The sequence below is a fragment of the Mus caroli genome, unplaced genomic scaffold (genome assembly GCF_978045245.1).
Source record: "Mus caroli unplaced genomic scaffold, Mus_caroli_1 scaffold_2, whole genome shotgun sequence".
In the NCBI taxonomy this organism is placed as follows: Eukaryota; Metazoa; Chordata; class Mammalia; order Rodentia; family Muridae; genus Mus; species Mus caroli.
The window spans coordinates 18,574,419-18,599,203 of NW_028227257.1; the positions used below are offsets into that span (position 1 = coordinate 18,574,419).

Genomic DNA, 24,785 nt, shown 5'->3' on the forward strand with positions numbered 1-24,785 from the left:
AATGATTAATATCATATATATATTTTTTTTTCCATGGCTTGCTTATTTTATTAGATATTTTCTTTGGTTGTTTGGTTGTTTTTCCGAGACAGGGTTTCTCTGTATAGCCCTGGCTGCCCTGGAACGCACTCTGTAGACCAGGCTGGCCTCGAACTCAGAAATCCACCTGCCTCTGCCTCCCTAGTGCTGGGATTAAAGGTGTGTGCCACCGCGCCTGGCTAGATATTTTCTTTATTTACATTTTAAATGTTATCCCCTTTCCTTGTTTCCCCTCCGAAAACCCCCATCCCATCCCCCACCCCCTGCTAACCCACCCACTCCACTCCCGATTCCCTGTCCTGGCATTCCCCTACACTGGGGCATCAAGCCTTCAGGACCAAGGGCCTCTCCTCTCACTGATGTCCCACAAGGCTACTTATGTCCTACTCTGCTACTTAAGCGGCTGGAGTCATGGGTCACTCCATGTGTACTATTTGGTTGATGGTTTAGTCCCTAGGAGCTCTAGGGGTACTGGTTGGTTCATATTACTGTTTCTCCTATGGGGCTGCAAACTCCTTCAGCTCCTTGGGTCCTTTCTCTAGCTCCTTCACTGGGGACTCTATGCTCACTTCCAATGAATGGCTGTGAGCATCCACTTCTGTATTTGTCAGGCACTGCCAGAGCCTCTCAGGAGATAGCATAGCAGGCTCCTGTCAGGAAGCACTTGTTGGCATCCACAATAGTGTCTGGGTTTGGTAACTGTATATGGGATGGATCCCCAGATGGGACAGTCACTGGATGGCCTTTCCTTCAGTTTCTGTTCCAAACTTTGTATCTCCTCCCATGGATATTTTGATCCCCTTCTAAGAAAGACCAAAGTATCCACACTTTGGTCTTCATCCTTCTTGAGCTTCATGTGGTCTGTGAATTGTATCTTGAGTATTCCGAACTTCTGGACTAATATCCACTCATCAGTGAATGCATACCATGTGTGTTCTTTGTGACTGGGTTACCTCACTCAGAATGATATTTTCTAGTTCCATCCATTTACCTACGAATTTCATGAAGTCATTGTTTTTAATAGCTGAGTAGTACTTCATTGTATAAGTGTACCACATTTTCTGTTTCTATTCATCTCGGTTCTTTCCAGCTTCTGGCTATTATAAATATATCTGCTATGAACATATGGACCATGTGTCCTTATTACATGTTGGAGCATATTCTGGGTATATGCTCAGGAATGGTATAGCTGGGTCCTCAGGTAGATATGTCTGATTTTCTGAAGAACTGCCAAACTGATTTACAGAGTGGTTGTACTAGCTTGTATTCCCACCAGCAATGGAGGAGCGTTCCAAGCTCAAGTCCAGTCGGATCAAGGACATAAAACCAGATACTCTGAAACTAATAGTAAAGACAGTGGGGAAGAGCCTCCAGCACATGGGCACAGGAGAAAATTTCCTGAACAAAACACCAATAGCTTGTGCCCTAAGATCAAGAATTGACAAATGGAACCTCATAAAATTGCAAAGCTTCTGTAAGGCAAAGGACACTGTCAATAGGACAAAACAGCAACCAACAGATTGGGGAAAGATCTTTACCAACCCTACATCTGATAGAGGGCTAATATCCAATATATACAAAGAACTCAAGAACCAAATAACCCTATTAAAAATGGGGTACGAGGCCGGGCGTGGTGGCGCACGCCTTTAATCCCAGCACTCGGGAGGCAGAGGCAGGTGGATTTCTGAGTTCGAGGCCAGCCTGGTCTACAAAGTGAGTTCCAGGACAGCCAGGGCTATACAGAGAAACCCTGTCTCGAAAAACCAAAAAAAAAAAAAAAAAATGGGGTACAGAGTTAAACAAAGAATTATCAACTGAGGAATACCGAATGGTTGAGAAGCACCTAAAGAAATGTTCAACATCCTTAGTCACCAGGGAAATGCAAATCAAAACATTCCACCTAACACCAGTCAGAATGGCTAAGAGCAAAAACTCAGGTGACAGCAGATGCTGGCGAGGATACAGAGGTCCTGTACTTTTGGATCTGTAGAACCACTCCCGAAATATGCAGGGCCCACTCTTCTCAAGTACTGTAGCTGGCTAGTGGCAGGGTCAGCTCTCCTGCATTCATACTCCCAGGCAGGACCAGCTCTCCCATGGTGCCAGGTTAAGGGTGGGGCCAGTTCTGCACAACCCTCAGACATCCACTTGATCCCTGGTGGTAGCCTCGACCAGGGACATCTGCCTGGCCTTTGGTGGTAACAGACCCTGTTGCTGCAGAGCCACCAACCCAGATGTGCCCTTCTATCCCCATGCCAGCACAGGCCAGGACCCCACCATGGTCCTACATGCACCAACTACTCACATCTGGCTGTTCCTCACTACCCCCAGTCTCCAGCTCTGTCTCGTTCATTGTGCCCACATCCTTCTGTTTCTCTTTTTCTTCCATCTCTCCACCACATATGTGCTCCTCTTAGTGGTACCTCTTAATGTCTGGGGTTGTCTCAGGAGTGGCCTCAGGAGTACTGTGCCCCAGTTGTGCATTATGGTACTGGACAGGGATCATCTGGACAGGGGTAATCTTGGGTATGGTCTGACCCACAGAGCTTATGCAGTGCTAGACTGGTGGTCATCTCAGGCAAGCTCCTTGTCTGGGCCTCATGGCATCTGTCTGGTGGTCTTCTTAGGCTCACTCATTGCCTGGCCAACCTGAGTGGCTCCTTGGAAGAGTCCCCTGTCTCAGTTCACTCCAGCAGGGGGGTCCCATGGTCCCAGGCAGAGTTCTTCTAGTCTCGGCTTACTCCCTGTCCTGGGTTAGAGTTAGGGTTAGGTCCAGGCCTGCCTAGCACCAGACTTCTCAGGTCACTTTTTTCAGAGAATGTTAGGCTACAAATTATTCCGATGTTGTCAGGACAGAGTGTAGACATGGCCTCTCTCATCCCTGGCACCAACTGATGCACATGTGACACAGCAGCCACACCTGCAACACTTGTAGGGGCAGTAGACCCTTTACTTTCTAAACACTTGGGTCTCTATTCCGTATGTACAAAGACCTACTCCTGTATAACCATAGTGTAGTTCTTAGAAGCAGGAAATAAGAGCATTATTCCTTAATCCTCTGGTCAGTACTGACCTGTAGGCTGCTTCTAATGCCTACTGTCTGCTTGCTCTAGAGTGAGTTTAGACTTGGTCCTACTGAACTGATAGTATCCTCCTCAGATATCAGAACCACGAAACATGGTCTTCACTTGTCTGGTCAGGTGCACTTCGACCACATTGTTTCCCTACTCCTTTGAGATTTTAAGTAGTCTTTGAGAAGTACTCTGGGACTGTGCTGGTTTCTTGCCGAAGTCTCACTTGTGGTTTTAGTTTCTGTTAGTTATCTTTACTTGAACCAGGTGTCAAGTGATGCTTACAAAGTGCTAATATTCAGCCGGGCAGTGGTGGCGCACGCCTTTAATCCAGCACTCGGGAGGCAGAGGCAGGCGGATTTCTAAGTTCGAGGCCAGCCTGGTCTAGAGAGTGAGTTCCAGGACAACCAGGGCTACACAGAGAAACCCTGTACCCTGTCGGGGGGGGGAGGGGGGGGAAGTGCTGATATTCTGACAGTGTGGTTTGACACATGCTTGTTAGTTGACATACTGCTCCAGAGGTTTTTCCTTTTTCTCTGATTATGTCAGTACGCATTCATGCCTCTTTAGTTCAGTGGATTACAGTTCATTAGTGGGTTGTTTTTTTGTTTTTTGTTTTTTTATGTCCAGATGGTGTTACAATTGCTGTGTTTGTGTGTGTGAGTGTGAGTGAGTGTGATATATGATGATACTATTCTTGCATACTTAGCATGTATTTACTGATGACTACATTACCAGCCCTTTTTAATTCTTATTTTGAGTCAGGATCTTACTAAGTTGCCTAGATTTGGCCTTGAACTTACAGTAGCTAGAATCACAGCTATGTGTGGCTGTGCCTGACTCAAATGTTATTTTCTTTACATGATGCACAGTGGTGTGTTTCAGATTTATGTCATGTGTCTGTATGTGAGAGAGAGAGAGACAGAGACAGAGAGAGATAGAGACAGAGACATAGAGAGACTGTAAGAGTATAACTTCAGCTCTACATATTAGCCACTTCTCTAATACGATTTGTCCGTGTGGAATTGTATTTGGAAGCCAAGATCTAAGAGTTGGTAGGTATGTTGACTGCAACCAGGATGGCACTGCTTCTAGGTTTTCAAAGTATAAATAGCTAGAGTATACAGTTAGAAAAACAAAAAATATATATCTGTGTATGTATGTATTATCCATTAATCTGTATAGGTTTAGAAGTGCATATGTAAATACAAACAGTTGCATTCGTGTTTTTTTTCTTTAACTATGCATACATATTTGGAGGTGCATACACACTGGTCACCACTAATAACTTGATTCCTTCTATCCTTTCTAATACTATACAGTTTATTCTCAACTTCATCTCTTTCTTATTCATTACTTTCTTCTCTAAGAAGTGACAGGAGTAACTGTCATCCCAAAATATTTACTTACTTGCTCAGTCATTTCAGAAGTGCCAGCAGCCTTACTGCATATAGGAAACCTACTTCCAAGCACATCCCCAAATGTAGTCTGTGCATACCTAGAAGGATGCATAGCCCTGAGTGATTAGAGGACACAAAAAGGCGAGGATCTCAGGTGGTAAAGTGCTTACTGTGCAAGCATGAAGACCTGAGTCAGTCACCCAGGTTCCACAGTAATAGGCCAGGCTCTTTATAATCTCAGTCCCTGCAGGAGGATCCCTACACCTTGATGGCCAGGTAGTCAGTCTAGCCAAATTGGCTGGCTTGTATTCCCTGAGAACATTTCTCAAGACCTACAGTAAAATGAGACACTCTGGCCTCTACATGTATTTGTGCCTGCATGCATACACACACATACACCAATGAAAAAAATTCTCATTAAAAGTACTTATAGGCTGGCCCTGGTAGGACAGGCCTTTAATCCCAGCACTCACTCAGGAGACAAAGGCAGAATGATCTCTATGAGTTCAAGGTCAGCCTGGTCTACAAAGTGAGTTCTAGGACAGCCAGGGCTCTGTTAAATAGAGAAATCCTGTCTGAAAAAAAAACAAACCAAAACAAAACAAAAAAAGCTTACATTGTTTTCAGTCGTTAGTGCTTTCTGTGGGCTGCTATAGTATTGTTTTCCTGAGACTGTAATTGACAGACAGCCATGCATATTAGTCAGGGTTCATTAAAGGAACAGAATGAATAGAGTCATGTTTAAAAAAAAAAAAAAGTGGTGACAGCGGAAAGACTGAGATCTGGTAGTTGAGTGCCGTCCCACTGGGCCCTGGTGTTGGGGAAGGTTCCTGGACAGCTGCTGGTTCTCAGAAGTTGAATTTGATACTGGCATGGTTGCAGGGGAGATGAACTTGCCAGCAAGAGTAAGCAAACGCTCTCTTCATGTCCTCTGTGAGCTGCCATATGAAAGTGTAGCCCAGATTTAGGGTGGGTCTTCTACCTCACATGATCCTGTTAAGAAAACATCATGCAAGCATGCTTAGTATTATTTAGGTGATTCTAGATGTAATTAGGTTGACAAGCAAGATAAGCTATTACAACATGAAATTGGTCTCCGCTTGGCAGGCTTCTGTTTTCATGCCATTTGAGCACTGAGAAAGGATTCTAGTGTCATTTTCGGCCATAGAGATAGGGGAAGGATCTGAGTCTAACCAGGGTGATTACCTGATGGGCAGACTTAAGACTCTGTACTTATCACCTCCCCAACTCCAGTCATTCAGACTCATTCATGTTCAGTGGACTGGTAGCTTCCTTTAAACAGCCTGGCATTTGAGCCATGGTTTTACTGCTTTGCTTACTTTATTCTGGGTGCTGGGATTGCAATAAGACCGTGGGACAGAAACAGGGATCTGAGGCTGTCGCTTTCGTCTGCCACTGTCTTCACTCACCTGAGAAAAAGGACATTCTCACTGCTCAGGTTCACTTCAGTCAGAGCAAGAAAGCACTCAAGTCTGCAAGGGGACCTGCGAGCTTCACATAGATGGCATGGCCGGCCCTCATGATCAGTGTCAGAGACACCGTTCTCTGCTTGCTTTCTGGGGGTGGACATTTCTTGTTGAAGAAAAAACAACAAGAATCCTTTTTAAATAAATGAATCTAGGTTTATACAGGACAGACAGAAAGAACTGTGGAATATGTTATAAGCAAGGTAACCGTTGAAGACAATTGGTCTGTGATATAATATACAGATACAAACACACAGCTATTTGTGGTTTTTTGACGTATGTGTACACACATGCACCCCTGACCATTGAATCATACTGGTACCTCTACTGGTAACTCCACAGAGTCATTTTGTAGAGTCTCTCCCCATAGTCTTCTAGACCATGCCGAAAGAGCTTAGGGATCTATCTGAGGAGTCTCCTGTAGACCATATTTAAACAGCAATAACAATAACGACTAGATACAGTAAAATATAAAAGCCGCATTATGGCTTCACTGTGTTCCTTAAAGAAATAATAATAAAAGCCAATCAAATGTTTAACTTTTCTTTAATAATATATCCTAATAATGGTATATTAGGCCAACCAAAATATTAATGAAGACAATCGTAACCCGTAATAAAGAAACACTTGTATACAGTGGTCTTCTATTTAATAACAGACAGACAGACAAACATGCTTGTTGATGGAATTTAAAAGCCCATCTGTGTTGTACCAATCCAAAAATCAGATCTTAATCTAATAAAGTTGCAAGCTATAACTCCAGTTTAGAGGAAATAAAGGGGGCAAAAACACCCACTCAGGGACACACACAGCACAAGTACTGTAAGCAAGGTGGGAAAACAGGACCAGCACATTGATTAACAGCTGCGCGGGAAGGTTGGAAGATTGGCTAATAGTGAGGAGTATTCTGTTTGGGGAGGCACATAGCTTAGAGGTAGAACACTTGCCTTTAATGTGTAAGACCTTGTTTAATCTTAAGTGCCGCAGGCAGAAAAGAACAGAATTGATTTTAAGTACAGAATTGGTGTGTGGGATGTTTTACCTTTAGAGGTCCTTATTAAAATACATAAGGATTAGAAGCATTCTGCTTAGGATTTGCTGCGTCACCGTTATGGAGAGTGGCAGGAAGGAAGGAAGACTGTCCACAAAGGTTACTATACTTTTCGCAGGTTTTGTCAGTGTTTGAAATTTAAAAATAGAAGAGAAGCAGTGTGCCTGCCTCTGAGGCATTCACAGAGGTTGAGCAGCATCCTGAGGTGAGCCTCACCACCCAAGATGCTTGCACAAAGACCATGAGCCAGGCGGAGAGGATGGCTGTGTCCTTCCCATTGCTTTGCCTCGCTACCCAGTAGTCTGAACCTGTTGGCAAAAAAGGAGTAACTCTCACTATGACAAGACATCAGCTGTAAAAGTTGACCACTTACCCCACAGTGGCTTCTGTCATTGTATCTGTGTGAAATGTGAGTGTATATATATATGGTGACAAAGTATGTGTGACCCTTCTTCCCAGGCTCAGGCCCGATGTCATCGTATAGGCCAGAGCAAAGCCGTGAAGGTATATCGCCTAATCACTCGAAACTCCTATGAGCGGGAAATGTTTGACAAGGCCAGCCTGAAGCTGGGCCTGGACAAGGCTATTCTTCAGGACATCAACAGAAAGGGCAGCACCAATGGAGTGAGTACATTGACCTGCCCAGAGCACCAAGGAGCATGTGCCTTTGATTGCAGCACCAGACAGATGGCTCTCTGAGTCAGACTGGTTTGGGATAGACTGTCTCAAAAGTAAACCAAGAAGGAGTACTTGTCAGGGTTTTCCTTCTGAAAGCTGTTTCTGGGTTCCCTTTCATCATTTTGACTCAGTCCTCCATAGCATAGTTAGATAATCCCCATAACAGAATACTATCTAGAGGCAGTCCCTGCATTTTCCAAATGGATAAAGTGGGAGCCAGGGTGTGCTAGGGCTGCTCAATATACAATAACATTTAAATAAAGTTTAACCACACCCATCAGAACTGGTAAGGTTAACATTTTTTGTAGTATGAATGTGTGTATGTATATGCATATATGCCAAAGGCCTAACATTTTTATAATGGATTTGTTACCTTACCTCATCTCACACCCCAGACTTTGAGCTGCTTTTTTCTTATTAAGATTTACTTATTTTTGTTTTATGTGTATGAGTGCTTACCTGCATGTATGCATGTGTACCATGTATGTGCCTTGGTAGCTGCAGATTCCAGGAAAGGGTGTCCCATCCCCTGGAACTGGAATTACAAATAGTTGTTATCTGTCGTGTAGGTGCTGGAGCCATGCCTCTATAAGAGCAGCAAGTGCTCTTAACCACCGAGCCATCTCTCCAGCTTGACCTTGACCTTGGTGATGTGAGGGAGTCAGTGTTGTCTGTCCCTATGGCCCTGACAGTGTACAGCATTTCAAAGGTGTTCATTGCATGATGATCAGTGAATAATAAACAAACAAATTAGCTTGAAGTATGGCAGTTAACCTCTTTGTCCAGCTGGGCATAGTAACACATGCTTATCCTCCCAGCACATAGGAAGTGGAAGCAGGACAGCTAGGCGATCAAGGCAAGCCTCTGCTACGCAGTGAATTTTCAAGGCCCACCTGGGTATATTAAGACCCAGTCTCAAGACAATGACAACAGATATTTTAGGTCTGGATTGGAGATGGTTAAGAAGTACTGCTAAAATTCTTAATTTGTTGTCAAGAACAGAACAGCATATCAAAGTTCTTCATCATTGGGCTTAGAGCATCAGAAATAGAGCTAAGATCTTAGTGCAGATGTTCTGTATCCTTGGCTATGCATGTGTTGCTAAACATCATACTCCACATTGCCCATCCTGGGAGCCATGGAATTCCCTCTTGTGATTGAAATAAAAAGAACCAGATTGTTAATTAGAACCAGGAAAGGATGTTTGAACTCCATTTCCTGTTTTCAACAAGTGGTTGAAAGATCACACTTGGCACAGGCTCCTTTTTTTAGTTAAGGGGTGACATCATTTCCACAATAAATGTACTTATTTAATAATGAATAAATCATTTTTTCTCAACTCGTGTGGTACATCTGGAAGCTTTAAAGGTATAAACTCAAACTAAAATATTAAAATAAGATGTCAAGTATATCCTCTCCAGTGATGCATAGTTTTAATAGCTTATGACATTTGATGATAACCAGTGTCCTGAAGAATGTTAGGCCTTTGGCTCGTGTGTTAGGCTTTGTTTCAGGGCTCCTTATAGAAAATTGCCTGCCTGGCTGCCCTACAAAGTAGCCAGGGCACCTTCATCTAGCTTGTCTTCCTGATGTGTGTACTTAGTAGAGCAGCTATGTCCTGAATCACGAGGGCCACATTTGAGGCTCTTTTTTCCTGTGCATTTTCCACTTTGGTGACCTGCTCAGGTACAGCAGCTCTCAAAAATGGAAGTGGAGGATTTGCTCCGGAAAGGTGCTTATGGAGCTTTAATGGACGAGGAAGACGAAGGCTCCAAGTTCTGTGAGGAAGATATAGACCAGATCCTGCAGAGAAGAACCCATACCATCACCATCCAGTCAGAAGGCAAGGGGTCCACTTTTGCCAAGGTAGGCGACCCTCCCCTCACCCCACACCATGTGGTCATTTGGGAAGGGAAGAGAGCACTGTTCTTTTAGCTCATTAATGCAGCTTCTGTTCCTCCAAGTACAGTCTCATGGTGATGTCGACACTTAGAGACACAGGCTGTAGTAAAGAGAAGCTAATAGCCACATCCTGGTAGAGAGGAGTCTGTACTTTTTTCTGTCTACTCTTTACAAGATCTGCTCCAGAACCCTTGAGTGGACATCTTCATGCCTTTATAAAGTTTTCTTTTAACACTGTCAGAGTAAACGTTGACTGCACATTCCATTCCTCAAATTCAAGCAGGTATTTTCATTTCACAGGAATGAGTTTTTCAAAAGATTCCCAGCCACTTGACTGAGGATCATCTTCCTCTGTTGTTCAGGTCACTGGGTTAGACCTCTGCAGATTTATCCACAGGTTGCCCTGGCTGCTGGCTCTGCTAATTCCCTTGGGAGCTTTTGAGGCCTATTATGATCAGTCTCATGTCAAGATTTGTTCTGGAGAGTATTTTGTGATAGTAGAGGAAATATAGGTAAATTGCATCTCATTCAACACCTCATACCAACCCAGTTCCATTCTTTTAACATGTGTGATATGCATGCAAGTTCAAAATATACATGTGCACACACATAACATTAGATGTCTATTTTGATTATTCTCCACTTTATTTATATTGAGGTAGGATCTCTTCCTAAATTTGGAACTCAATGATTCAAGATAATTAATCCTACCATCTTGCCCTGTGTCTTCCTCCTAAGTGGTGGGGTAGGTGGCTGCCACTCCTGCCAAACTTGATCATACAGGTACAGACTCCAGTCTCCACCCTTGCAGAGCACCCACTTTACCCACTGGGCCTCTACCCAGCCCAGTGCCTCCTTCGAGGTTTTTGTTGCTGTTTTTGTTGGTTGATTTGGGGTTTGGGGTTTTTTTTATATTTTATTTTTTCAGATATGGTCTTTGTGTAGTTCTCACTGGTTTAGAACTCATAGAGATTTACCTGCCTCTCTGCCGCTCAGGTTCTGGAATTAAAGTTGTATATTACTAGGCCTTGCCCTCCACCCCAATGCCATTTTTAAAGCAGATACTTAGTTAGTTACTATAAAACTGAAAGAAAACAAATCTTCTAAATTGAACCCTTTAGGACCTGGTAGTTGGAAATCTAAATCAGTTGGTAGAGTACCTGCCTGGCATGCACTAAGCCCTGCATTCAGTTTCTGACACCACATAAAACGGAGCTTAGTCTATCTGTAATCTGGGACCAGAGGTGGAGGAGATGGAAACAGGAGGATAAGAAGTTCAAGGTCATCATCCTTAGCTATATAATGAGCCCACAGCCAGCCTGAGGTGCATGGGACCCTGCCTTAAAGGGAGGGGCAGGGACAGAAAATAACCTTTTATACGCCATTTAAGTCAAGCATCACAGTGCATAACTCTTGTCCCAGTACTTGAGAGGCTAAGACTCACAGACTCTAGGCTAGCCTAGACTACATAGTAAGTTTAATTCCAGCACCCAGTATGCTGATAAAGCAAGAGTATCGCACATTTAAGGCCAGCCAGCTTAAGTGTACTTGGTTATACTTAGTATCAAAAACAAGCAAATAAATGCTATTTTTATATCACACTAGACATCAGGTAATGCATTACTATTGTCTAAAGGGGTTGTCTTTTTACTTTGAAGTTTTTAAGTCTCAAGAAAATGAGCCTGTAAATTGAGATTTTGATTTCCTTACTCAGTCTTTAAAATGAAGAAAAATGAATTGTTTTAAGATTTTCAAAGTACTGTTATGGTTTTTAGTTTTGACATGAATGGATTTTGTGTTTCTGGTGCATTTAAAATCAGGTTTGGTATTTGTTTTGTATTCTGTTCAAACTGAACTTGTTAACTTTTGTCTCTTTCACAGGCTAGTTTTGTGGCTTCAGGAAACAGAACAGATATTTCCTTGGATGACCCTAATTTTTGGCAGAAATGGGCTAAAATAGCTGAATTAGACACCGAAGCAAATAATGAAAAGGTACAGCATATTTTTCCACAAGAACACTTGGTTGAATTTGCATGGGCCATGCTTACATAGCTCAGGTCACTCACATAACTCCTGTTTACTCGGGAGTCTGGATTCTTAAATAAAAGCAGACATCCCTTGGTGGATGTTAACTGTTAGAATGTTACAGAGGCTAGTGGGATATGTAGTCTGCTGGGTACCCGAGAATTTAGATAAATACAGGTAGTGATGGAACTTGTCATTGGGTCAACACTTCTCTAAAAATACCCTCACCTCTTAGCAATCAAAAGGGAGAAAAAAAGGAAATACTTGCTAGCTTTGGCTTTTATGTTCTTTTTTTTTTAATAGTGTCTCAGGTTTTTTCCCATTTTTGTACACAGGAGAGACCATGGGTTCCAGAATAAAACTAGACTGTGCCTTTATGCAACCCTCTTGAGCATACCCAGACAAGTGGGGGAGGAGATATTGATGCCCCAACATCAGAGTCATGATCACATTGTGAATATGATTGGCACTGCTGCTTGGCTAGCTATGAGATACCTATAAAATGTTAGTTCTCCTTCCTCTCCCTGATTCCATTGCCTCACTTCAGGATGAATGACAGCCTTCCTTCCTGTTTTCTCAAGTGTAGGTTGAGCTATGTGGCCCACAGACCTGAAAGACAATTTCTTATAATCTAGCTAAGTCAGTGATCAAAACCCACATAACTATTCTGTTGTAGTTAGCATGACTATTGATGGTTCCTTAAGCCAGCTTCTTTTCTCCAAATAGAAATGTTGTTTCTCCTCCTTGAAGAGGATTCTGGGCTTCTATAACTGCCTGCTCGAAGTCCATCAGGGAGCCACTCTGTGAACAAGAGAGTTGGGTGGGTGGGTGGGTGGGTGGAGCTCTCCTACTCTGTAGGCAGCAAAAAGCAACCAGAGCACTCTACAGCAGGACACTGGGTCACTGAGGCACAGTGACACTAGAAATGGACTGCCTGGGCTGCATTGACAAATGTTAGAGTTTCATCTGGCCTTGGGAAGAAGTGTATAAAGAAGGGGTAAGGAGAAGAATAACTGGGGCTAGAGAAGAAGCGATTGGTATGCCCAGTGAAGCCACTGAAATAAGATTTCCTAAGCTAGGAATTTTGCCTTTTAGCACATCATTAGTAGATATAGCTAAAGGAGACAGATAAGGGATGCATCAGCATGTATTTTCTTCAAAAGGCGCTAAATAGATGGAACCCTCTCACCTGTCCTGTCTCCAAAGTTCAGACTGCTCTCTGCAAGCTGGGCGAAATGGCTGGGTTCCCCACTCCAGTCCTTCCTGGCAAGAGAAGGCTGCCATTTTGGGCACGTGGGGGTTTTGTTTGTTAGAATGATGGCAGAAACAACAAACGGTGGTAACAGGGCTGGGGACTGAGAAACAACAACTTGAGCAGATCCTTGAGAGTTCCTTCTGCTTGTCCTCTCTGTACTCAGGTTTGCTAACCCACCTAAGCTCCGGGAAGGGACTGTGCTACGAGCTTCCACCCAAATTCCCTTGAATCCACAGATACAAAGCACACACACACACAGTTGTTCAATTTTATCTTGCCTTAATGGCTCAATTGCTGGGCATTATTAAACTCCCGTGGCTTGTGTGCCCTCCCCAATACTCTTAGCTCAGCACCCTAAATCTGTCCTCTAGTCGCTCAGTTACCTTTAATCCCAGCTGAACACCCCCAACCACTTGCCTGTAGGAGTGGCCTGTAGCCACTCTGTCTGAGATCTCACATAGCTGGTCACCTTTCTTCCTCAGAAGCATGGTGAACTAACTCTAACTCAATCTCCATCCCCTCCCCTCCCCTCCCCTCCCCTCCCCTCCCCTCCCCTCCTCTCCTCACTTTTGTGTACTTGCCTGCAAAGACCTGGAAGTCCCACCTGTTCCTTCTGCCCAGTAATTGGCCCATGACTCCTTTACTGATAGATCAAGAACCAAATGGGGAACAGGACTTTAGCATCAGACCCATCCCTATACCTCACCTTTTCTGTTCAATAAAAGAAAGAAAGAAAAAAAAAAAAAACCTCTTCTCCCAGACATATATTGAACAAAACCATAACAATCATGTAAATGACACAGTATGATATACAAATGACATCTAGTCCATCATAGTTGCCATTAGATAAAGTATTCTACCACCATTCCTAACTTAAAGAATTATGATTCTATCTTTGGATTGTTTAGATTTTAGCCTGTAACACCGTCTGAAAACCATGTCTTATACCCTATAATCTCTCAGTGTTAAACAAATTGAGTTTGATTATGAGACTATAACTAGTCTTCAACGCTGTCAGAAATCTGAGGACAACGTAAACATTCCTAGGGTATACAGGAAGCACCAAACACAGCTTCTCAAAATTAAACAGATGTAGAGACAGCTGACTACCTGGACAGCCCCTAATTTCTTATAACGTTGGAACATCTGTGTTCAGCCTTCTGGCCCAGGATCATCTGACAGACCTTTGCAAAGCAGGATTGCGAAGGACTGTCTACCCTGTCTTAGCAGAGCTATCAATCGACTATTCCGCATAATGTGTCCTGTTCCCGGAAAGTATTTTGTCTGTAGATGAAATAGGCATCTTCTGTCCAGTGGCTATCTTCCCACAACTGGAGCAACTACATCAAGGCTCAATTTCTTTGAATCAAAAAGGGGGTGCTTTCAGGAGCAGACATGTCTGTCTCATTGTCAAATGATTAAATAACATAAAATGTAACGTTCTGTGAATTTATGATGTTTTTGAAGAACATATATATATACAATCTCTAAAATAGCCATTACCAGATACCACAACCCAGGGAATTTGGGCTGACAACTCTTCATAACTTCTTCCTGCTGAATAGGGGCAACGAAAAAATCTTTAAAGGGGTGGGGAGGGGTAGGAAAATTAGAAAATTTTGTTAGACTTAAGAAAGCTAGCCTTAGCATTTGTTAACCAGTCTCTGCATATTTGGAAAGTTCAGAGCTTGACTGACGCTCTGACAGGTTGGATGAGGCAAGGTGACCTGGAACCCGTGGCTTTCCCTGCCAGAGACTGACACGGGCTGATCCTTTCTCAGCTGTGCCCTGAGGAATGGCAGCAGGGTGCTTGTACACTGTGGTAGGAATAAAGACAAGAGAGCCTCCTCCCCACAGTCTCCTCCATTTCCAGGAGAGCTTAGTGATTGACCGGCCACGTGTGAGGAAGCAGACCAAGCACTACAACTCTTTTGAGGAGGATGAGCTTATGGAGTTCTCAGAGTTAGACAGTGACTCAGATGAAAGGCCCACAAGGTCCAGACGCCTCAGTGACAAAGCCCGACGCTACCTCCGCGCTGAGTGCTTCCGAGTGGAAAAGAACCTGCTCATCTTTGGGTAGGTACTGGCTCTGCTTAGTTCTGTTATCCCCACTATCTTTTTAAGTCCTTGGTGAAGATTTGTGCTGTGAACTTCTAGCTCCCTCTGGGTACAGGCTAATGACATCCCCTCACCACTTGATGCTGTAGTATGGACATACTGTGATCTGCTTAAACCCGTGTCACAGCAAATCTCTGATACTAGTTTGCTGCCTGGTACTGATTTTTTTCTCCCACCCAGGAATGTATTATAAGGAATCGGAACAACAAATGTTGTAGTTAAGGCATGGTTATACAGCGGTCACTCCAGCTGCACTTTCTTAATTTCATACTTATTCTCTGCCCCCAATATTACTTAACAGTCTAGCAGCCATATGCACCAGTTGTATATCACCTTAGTGACAAGTGGGGTGGTGTAGTCATAAAGTCCTCATAGGCCTTTCAAGACAAAGCTTTGGGAGTAGCTGATGCACCTGTTAGGGAATGAGGAGTATCTTGTCTCTGATTCCTACTGTATGGAGGATATGTCAGTGGCTCTTCCTCCAACACTTTCTGTATTCTCACCATCAGCTGGGGCCGGTGGAAGGACATCCTGACTCACGGGCGATTCAAGTGGCCCCTGAATGAGAAGGATATGGAGATGATTTGCAGGGCCCTGCTGGTGTACTGTGTCAAGCATTACAAAGGGGATGAAAAAATCAAAAGTTTTATTTGGGAACTAATCACACCTTCCAAAGATGGGCAAGTTCAGACCCTGCAGAACCACTCAGGTAAGAGGGGAGTAGCTCTGCCGAGGTCTCCCGCTGGGTCATGGGTGCCTGTGTTGTCTTGCCATTTCCCACATGTGCTCCTGCTCTGTTTCCTGAGTCCATCAGGAATTCCCTGACTGGGGACTCACTCCTCGAGCTCTGTGGCTCACCTTTTTTATTTCATCATTTTGTTCTTGTCACTTCTGGCATTCCTTTTCTTGTGTTGTACTTCTCTGTGCTTAGCCAAAGCTTCTTCACCTACTAGACCATAGAGACCCAAAAGGGGCAGGCTGGGTTATTCCTCCCTTGAGTTTCCCAGGGCACTCATTAAATCTTCCTGACCATCTTGGATATTGTGGACTTGAGGCAGTCTGTCCACCGGAGCCCACCATGCTGTTTTTGTACCCAGCCCAGATTTATTGCCCATGTTGAAACCCTTTTGGCTCATCCATATATTTGCCTTACTATCTCTCCATTTTAGGCTTGTCTGCCCCAGTCCCCAGAGGGAGGAAAGGAAAAAAGACAAAAAACCAGCTCTTGCTCCCAGAACTGAAGAATGCAGACTGGCTGGCCACCTGCAATCCTGAGGTGGTCTTACATGATGATGGATACAAGAAACACCTCAAACAGCACTGTAATAAGTGAGTTGGGCCCTCCTATTTCCCAGAGTTACCCCCACTCAAACAGTCTAGGTTTCTGGGGTACCCACAAAGAGATCCTTTCACACCCCCATACAAGAAAAAAAGAAAAAGGATTTGGGTGTGAACTGTGTCTGCATTCTCACATTCCCCCTGCCTCCTTTAGCAGTCTCCACTCCTACAATACATTCTGTACCCAGAGGCTTTTTATAACCCAACTTCCAAGAACCAGTCAGGACAGCCTCCCTCTGCTTCTGCTTGTTAATTTCCCTATCTTAATTTGGTGATGTGTTCTCAGTCTTAGGTGCCAGAGTATTGTATTAATGTGTTCTTTCATAGGGTGCTTTTGAGAGTCCGGATGCTGTACTACCTAAAAGCTGAAATACTGGGAGAAGCAGCTGATAAAGCATTTGAGGGAACTCCTGCCAGGTAAAACTTTAACCATATAGTTCTCAGAGTTAAATAATTTATGTAAATTGTCTGCTGATAGACTGGCCAGATCCAGCCTGTTGTTTCAGGAGACCCTTGTTTCCACCCTGCCGAAGGCAGCTACCCAGATAGTAAACAGATAAATAGAGAAGAAATAGATAGTAAACCTCTACTTCCTTCTCAGTCAGTCATGAGTCCTGTTTAGGCTTAATGTATAAATAACACTCATCTCAAAAAGGTCATTTCTCCTATGGCACTGTACAATAAATCAGTAGGTTTCTGAAAAGCTGGGGCCAGGGAACACTAACTTCATACAGGGAGTTGGGCTTGACAGGGAACAGCCAGGCTTCTGTCAGTCACTACAGAGAAACCATCTATCCAAGTAGATGTTTTTCCACCCAAGCCCCAAAACCTTGAGAGAAAACTCAGATGAAGAAAGGCAGTGAACTAAGATCCATGTGTTCCTCAGAACATGGACCAGCCCCTAGTGGGGCTGGTGGTAGCAGGCTTGCCAATCTTGGCATATGTCCCTGAGCACTGTGTTTATACAGTGCTATGTATGCATGATTAGCTTTGACCTAACAGACAACTTAGTTTTTGAAAGGCCCTCTTTATAACAGATTTTACCAGTGTAAACTCTGGGGCAAGATAATTTAGATAATATTATTGTACGGATTCAGTCATGTCTTAGTTCAGTAACTTCGTGGAAATGTTGCCCTTCTATGACTAGTGTATCAGAGACTGGCTCTGGTTCTTAACTGAAGATACATATCACAACTACTTTAATGCACAGAACTACACTGCACAGAGTCACCTGAGGGTAGGCTCTCCTGGAGTCTCAAGTGGAGTCCTTGTTTTAGAGTTTCCTGAGCTGCTACCTTATCCGTTGTCTCTATGGTTACTTAAGCATGCAGCCAGGAATGGTTTCACACCAGGGTTCAATAGCTCAGAGACCACACTCTCCTTCCCACAGAGAGCTGGATGTGCTTCTGCCTGACATTGACTATGTGGAGATCCCAGTGGATTGGTGGGATGCTGAAGCTGATAAGTCCCTTCTCATTGGCGTGTTCAAGCACGGTATGTTTTTAAGAAATTAATCCTTCCAGATCAGTTACCCAGAAAGCTTATTCTTTTCTTAATATCTACAGGAGTTGTTTATGTGTGTATCTTATAAGAAATATAGAATTTAGCATAATATGTGATATAAGATACAGATACAATCTTGTTTCCTTTTTTTATTAATCATTTTTATTTGTTTACATTTCAAATGATACCTGGTTACCCCTCCACAAACCCCCCCATCCCATCCCTGTCAAGCATTATAGACTAGGCTATATATATTCCTGCAAACGCCCAACAATTCCATTGTGTGTTTGCAACTGTTCTGAAAACCAAATCGTACAGTTGCCCATTTGGGAGTCTTGACCAGATGGATGTGTGACTCATAGGAGTTCCATAATATATTACTAATAAACTTCAAAAGGGCAGCTGTGGTCACAAAGAATGAGCGTGATATTTTATCCTCCTCTCTTGCCTATTTGTACTTACGTTGGAACTGGATCCGTCTTGTTCATTGGAAATGGGGTTGTCAGATATGCACACATGTGTGCATCCAGAGGCAGATGTTGGGTACCTTCTCTGTCACTCTATACCTATTGTCTTGAGACAGTTTCTGTCACTAGACCAGGAGCTCATCATTTTACATCTGGGCTAGAAGATCAGTAAGCCCCAAGGACCTTCCTGTCTCCCCAACCCAGCACTAAGATTATAGGCACACACAGCCATGCTTTCTTTTGTTATATGAATGTCAGAGATCTGAGTTCATATCTCCATGCTCTCACAGTAGGCACTCTTTCCAACCATATTAGTTCCTTTTCTGTTGCTTCAGTAAAATAACCTGGCAAAACCAGCTTAGGAAAAAGGCTTACAGTTTCTGGGGAGTACAGCCCATTGTGATAGGTAGGTCATGACATCAGGAGTGTATGGTAGGACTGGAAGGTTGGTTTGACGATAGATTTAGTCTTTAACTTGAACAGGCCTTGTCTTACAAGATTACATTATATTCTGTACTGCCTTCAGGAGACCCGACACCTTCTCACCCCCAACCCTACCCAGCACACAAAAAAGATTTTGTTAGATTCAGTAAAATACCAGACTTCCTCCTGCTTTAAAGTACAATGCGGGTCGCGGGGGAGAGCTATGGAAGTGGCTAATCTGGAAAGTGCCTGACACATAAGCACAAGGACCTAAATTTGTATCCCCAGCACCTACATAAAAGCTGGGCATGGTGGCATGCACCTGAAGCTTTGACACTGGGACCTGAGGAAAGAACAGAGAGAGAGATGACCTGAGCTCACTGGTGAGCCACCTAGGCAGTCAGTGAGACCCTGTCTCAGAAATTAAGGAGAGCAATAGAAGCCACATGCAAACACATGAAGCATTTTTTCATTGTTTCACTGTCTTTAAAGTTCATCTTCTGGGTCAAAAGTATTCCTTTTGTTTACTTTAAATGTTATGAGGACCAATTCCAAAGCCCTGGCAAATGTGTATTGGAATTTTGTGATACTGGGTTTATAATACCGGGCCAAGTCTAGTAACCCAGCAAACCGTCACCATGGTCCAGTTCACAGTTCAGCACTTCCATCATTTTGTTCAGCTTCCTGTTCTAACTCGTGAGATAGAGCTGGACTATACGAAAATAAGCCCATTGGGGACATAACAGTTGTCAGAGTTCTGGGACAGGAGGAAGAGACTGTAAACATAGCTCACTTGCTTCCCTGTGCTCTACAGAGCAGCAAGCCAGGAAGAACGGTCTGGCCCCTGCATCTGTTTACAAACATGATGTTTTACACAAATTGTAGTTTTGGTGAGAAACTGCTCAGAAGTCTCTAGTAGCTCCCGAATCTCCCCATTAGGACACCTCATAGGATCACATTAATCCTAAATAAGCATTATTTTGAGTTTGTTTTGCCTTGATTTTTTTACTGAATAAGGGAGACAAAGTGAATGTCTCAGACCAGGAGCAGATCTGATAGGTTCTGACCTGACTTCTGACACTTGTCATTGCCTGCTCAGGTTATGAGAGGTACAATGCCATGCGGGCTGACCCAGCGCTCTGCTTCCTGGAGAAAGTTGGCATGCCTGACGAGAAGTCCCTTTCTGCAGAGCAGGGTGTTACAGATGGAACTTCGGACATTCCTGAAAGGTGAGAAGCCACATAGGCCCACTCTGATGTCACAGGCCTTGCCACCAATTTGTGTCCTAGTCCACATACACCAGGTCTCTGTATCTATGTATTCATACTTTTTCTGTTGCTGTGATGAAATACCATGACCAAGAGCATTACAGAAGAGTTTATTTTGTCTTAATATTCCAAAGGGGAGTCTGTAATAGAGGGGAAAGGATGTAGCAGCAGGAACAGGAAGCTGGTTGATCACATTTCATGGCTACAGGAAGTGGAACCCTGCTGTAAGTCTCAAAGCCTATCCCCAATGATATACTTCCTCTGCCTCTTAAAGTTTCCATAAGCTCCCAAATTGAGAACCAAGTATCCAGAAATGTGAGCCTGTGGGGACATTTCTCACTCAAACCACCAGTTTCCCTCAATGTCCAACATCTCTCTTAAGCCTGTGTCCTTCAAATCGCTTCTTTGGATTCATCCTGCTATGCCTTAGACTTGTTCTTTGGACCAAATCCCAATTCTTGTCCTTCATGGATTGCTCGGGCTGATTATCCTGCCTGCTTGTTGACCACAGTCATCTCATTCTGGTCAGAGGGCTCTCAGGGGAATTATATATCTTCCCCCCTGCAAAACACTAAGCAGGCCCAGCAAATACAGCCTTCCTGATCATAAAGTTCCTCATCTGATTGCTGGTTTTATTCCAGAATAAAATATCCCCCAATTAAGGCAGACTCAGGAGCCACTTTTTAAGGTAGTAACAGTTCAGCATAGTGAAGGGTAGTATACAAAAACATATAGAAGCATTCTCTTTGGCTTACTTTTATTTATTGTTGGCATAATCTCGAAATGTGTGAGTTCTCAGGAAAACTAAAGCAACAGCTAAAACCTATCTCCAAGATATAAAAATTTTTAGAAAGTAGAATTTACCTCCTAGATGTGTACTGTCAGCTTTGGCCAGATCTCTCCACTGCTGAGGACAAGGTGCTTTGAATTGCCCAGAGCTGTAGTTAGACCTAGCCATGAAAGTATGGCATTGCCAATAACCCCTGGTGAACACTTTAGCTGCCATGATGCTCTATGCCCCTAAGGCATTTTCTGTGGTCAGGATAATAAGAGTGTATTTTGGGAGATGTTGACAAAGGTCTAGGATGGCTGGTTATCCTGGTGTTAGTTAAATTAACTGGTTCAGGAGAAACACTCCCTGGTTCAGGTGCCTGCGTGTAGCTCAAAGCTTTTATATTTGTGGTGACTCCAGTGACGCACCTAAGGTAGGGGCAAAGCAGCTGACGCTTCTTTCCAGCTTAAACGCAGAAGAATCGTGACAGACAGGCTTCAGCAGTAGTTAGGCTTCCAGGAGACATGAAGCAGCTAACCGAGTCACAAGTGTCATATCTGACAGGATGATTCCCCTTCCTTCTCAGCACAAGAGAGAGAGGACCTTGTGAGCATGGTCGCTGCGCTTCCTTCCGGTGAGCACTTGATGAGCACAGTTGCTGTCTGGACTAGAGTTGTTCTCTTTCAGTTGTAAGTGGAGACCGCTCTTGACAGGCTGTGGTTACTTTTTAAAGATTGTGTTGAACAGTAAGCCTCAGGGTATGCCTGAGTAGATCACAAGGTCTAATACATGTGAGGTCTCAGTTGAATGGAAGTCTTTACGCACCTACACGAGAGCAGTCTTGGATGGTAGTTTCTCTCATTCTTAGTCTCTCTAAGGTTCTCCGAAAAGAAAAGGAAAAATCTTAAGATTTGAATGCCAGTGAGAAGAATATCTACTAACCTTGCCTTTAGACTTGGAGGGCTTTCTTACAAGCACCCTTGGTAATAACATGACTCCTAAGTGTTACATAATTACTTTCATTTAGAGGCAACATAGATAAAGAAGACAGTGCTGAGGACAAGTTGGATGGTCTCCAGAAGCAAACGGTGAGTCAGATTGACCGCTCTGGTCCTGCATGCTCCTTCCTGCCTAGGGAGGACTTCATCATGTGGGGGTGGAGTGGGGTAACATTGCTGCACTGTCTTTGTATCACCCTTTAGTACAGAAACTTCAAGATACAAACTTGACTGCATTTGTAGTCTAAAAAAGTTTTTCAGATAGCTGCCGTTTAAGATAGAGTTGTAAAACACAGTACCTGTACCAAGTGTCCTCCAGAGTAAGGTCAGGTAAAATCATTTCGTATTCAAGATGGTGACACTGACAGAGTCACGGTCAGAACATTTGAGTGACTACACTGGTCTTATCTCTATCTCATAACCATTTGTTTGCCCCTCCCACCAAATTATTGATCTTTTCTCCATTTTCATAACTGTCATTTTAAGAATGCAGTCATGCAGTATGAACCTTTGACAGATTTGTTTTCATTTGTCATAATCTTAAAATCTATCCAGGTGGTTGTCTGTTCCAACTGTAGTTGGTTCCCTTTTTGGTTTTGTTTTAGGTTGGGGCCAGGGGTGGCTGCTGATAGTTATTCTATGACATGGATATGACACTGTTTATATAATGTACATGTTTGTTTTGGAGTAGCTGTGCAGTTCACTTTTTCTGCCCTCTTCCTTCCTGTACCTCCTGCATTTATGGTGTCACAGTTTCCTGTGCTCCACGCAGGACAAGCTCTCGTGCCCTTCACTCATGCTCTGCTTTCATTGTGCTCTCCCAGACGCCGTGATAGGTTCCAGATGCTAGTCCTGTGGTTTTGTTGTTTGTTTTTTATTTTGTTTTTGAGATAGGGTGGTGTTGAAGTCAGAGATCCTGCCTCTGTCTCCTGAGTGCTGAGATTAAAGGTGTGCACAGCTACTGCCTGGCCAGATACTCTTCTTTTTATCAGACAGGTGGTTTGCAGATATTTTCTCTCACCTTACAGTTTTGCCTTTTTATCCTTTCCACGTTGTCTTTAATGTGGCAAGAGTTTTTAATTTGAAGAAACAAGTTTCTCACTTTTGCTTTTGTGGGTTGGGTTTATGGTGCCAGGTCTCAGCTGTTTTACCTGACAACCTAGAGCCTCTTCCACCCTCCCCTCCCCCACATTTTATAGTTTTATGATCCAGTTTAGATTAGTTCTAATTTAAATAACAAAAATTAGATCAAGGTAATTTAACCTGTTCCCATCCTGTTGATCCATAAATACTTTTAACCTTATCAAATTACTTTCCTAACTTTGAGAAAACCCAGTTGGCCTGTGTGTGAGGCTCCATTGCTGAGTTCTCTGTTCTATCCTGTCAGTAGTACATAGTCTAAATTGTTGCATCCTTGTCTTAAGTCTTAAAATTGAACCAACTGATCCCTTCCCACTCTATTCTTTTTTAAAATTACTTGACCTTTACTTATTCTGTGCCTCTCTATGTAACTTTGTAAAATTGTCATGTAAAATTTCTATGTAAAATTATCTAGACAGGTAACATGGCTCAGCGAGTAAGGGTGCTTGGTACCAAACCTAAGTTTATTCCCTGGGACCACCTAAGAGAAAGAGAACTGACTCCTGCAGGTTGTCCTCTGATTTCCACAGGACACACTCAGTAAATAAATATTTAATTCATTAAAAAAAGTTTCTATAATTTCAGAGACTGACTGAAATTTTAGTAGAAGTTACATTAAACCTTTTTTATCAATAAGGAAAATTACAATTGTATGCTGCTGCCTGTCATCATTTTTTTATTTCACTTTCTGTTTCTTTTCATCAGTGTGTGAGCTCTACTCGATTGTTACTTCGTTTCATTGTTTCTTCTTGGGAGTGATTGTAAGTGCTGTTGTGATCTCACTTCCATTCCCATGTTCCTTACCACAAGGAGAGAAATCCTGTGCGTGTTTTCTGCCTGCCCTGCACCCTCAGCTGTTTTGGGCTTGCTTACCCATTTTAGGCCACTTTTTATGGATTACTTTGGATTTTTTTGTCTTGTCATCATCTGCAAATACAAAGTTAAAATTCCTGTCTAGTCTAAATTTTAAAACTTCTTTTCTTTTCTTGGATTATGGTACTGGCTGAAACTTTTAGCACTTTATTGGGTAATATTGGTGGAATAAATATCCTTGTTGTAGGCATTAGGATTAAAACACTTAATCATTAGAGTAATATTAATTAGGGGTTGAAGAGGTGGCTCCTCGTTTAAGAGCACTTGATCTCATAGAAGATGTGGGTTCAAATCCCAGCATCCACATGGTGGCTCATAACCATCCATAACTCCAGTTCACCAGGCACTCATGTGGCTCATATATATACATGCAGGCAAAATATTCATAAACATAAAATAAGTAAGTATCTTTAATGCATTTTTATTTTTTTAAATAATTACTTGTTTATTTTATATATATGAGTACACTAGCTGGCTTCAGACACACCAGGAAAGGGCATCAGATCCCATTAGAGCTGCTTGTGAGCCACCATGTGGGTGCTGGGAATTGAACTCAGAACTTCTGGAAGAACAGTCAGTGTTCTTAACCACTGGGCCATCTCTCCAGCCCCTTAATTCTTATTATAAAAATAATACTAGCCAGACAGTGGTGGCGCACGCCTTTGATCCCAGCACTTGGGAGGCAGAGGCAGGCGGATTTCTGAGTCGAGGCCAGCCTGGTCTACAAACTGAGTTCCAGGACAGCCAGGGCTACACAGAGAAACCCTGTCTCGAAAAAACCAAAAATAAAATAAAATAATAATAATAATAATAATAATAATTGTAGATTCTTTTTGTTAGGTCTCTTTATCAGAAACAGAAGGCATTTCCATAATTCTAGTTCCTGAGTTTTTATCATAAATAGCTGTTGAATTTTGTCATATGCTATTTTTCCTGTTAGATAAAAATGGTTTTCAGGGTTTTTCTTCCTCCTCTCT

The 24,785-nt window shown here is 43.0% G+C and overlaps 1 protein-coding gene and 1 pseudogene across 9 annotated transcripts in view; one reads left to right on the plus strand and one right to left on the minus strand.

Moving 5' to 3' along the window:
* Positions 1-24,785, plus strand: part of Chd6 (chromodomain helicase DNA binding protein 6) — a 162,763-nt gene that overhangs the window by 112,695 nt on the left and 25,283 nt on the right. For 7 of the 9 annotated variants that reach the window (XM_085832597.1, XM_085832599.1, XM_085832592.1 and 4 more), the window contains 11 exons: positions 7,508-7,672; positions 9,413-9,592; positions 11,510-11,620; positions 14,782-14,984; positions 15,536-15,735; positions 16,196-16,355; positions 16,692-16,781; positions 17,755-17,858; positions 19,857-19,986; positions 21,384-21,431; positions 21,825-21,885. In XM_085832597.1, coding sequence (XP_085688723.1) covers positions 7,508-7,672; positions 9,413-9,592; positions 11,510-11,620; positions 14,782-14,984; positions 15,536-15,735; positions 16,196-16,355; positions 16,692-16,781; positions 17,755-17,858; positions 19,857-19,986; positions 21,384-21,431; positions 21,825-21,885 — 1,452 coding nt within the window. The remainder of the gene's footprint in view (positions 1-7,507; positions 7,673-9,412; positions 9,593-11,509; positions 11,621-14,781; positions 14,985-15,535; positions 15,736-16,195; positions 16,356-16,691; positions 16,782-17,754; positions 17,859-19,856; positions 19,987-21,383; positions 21,432-21,824; positions 21,886-24,785) is intronic. The other 2 variants (XM_085832606.1, XM_085832614.1) reach the window with 1 other exon arrangement.
* Positions 2,857-2,981, minus strand: LOC115030508 (small nucleolar RNA SNORA17; annotated as a pseudogene).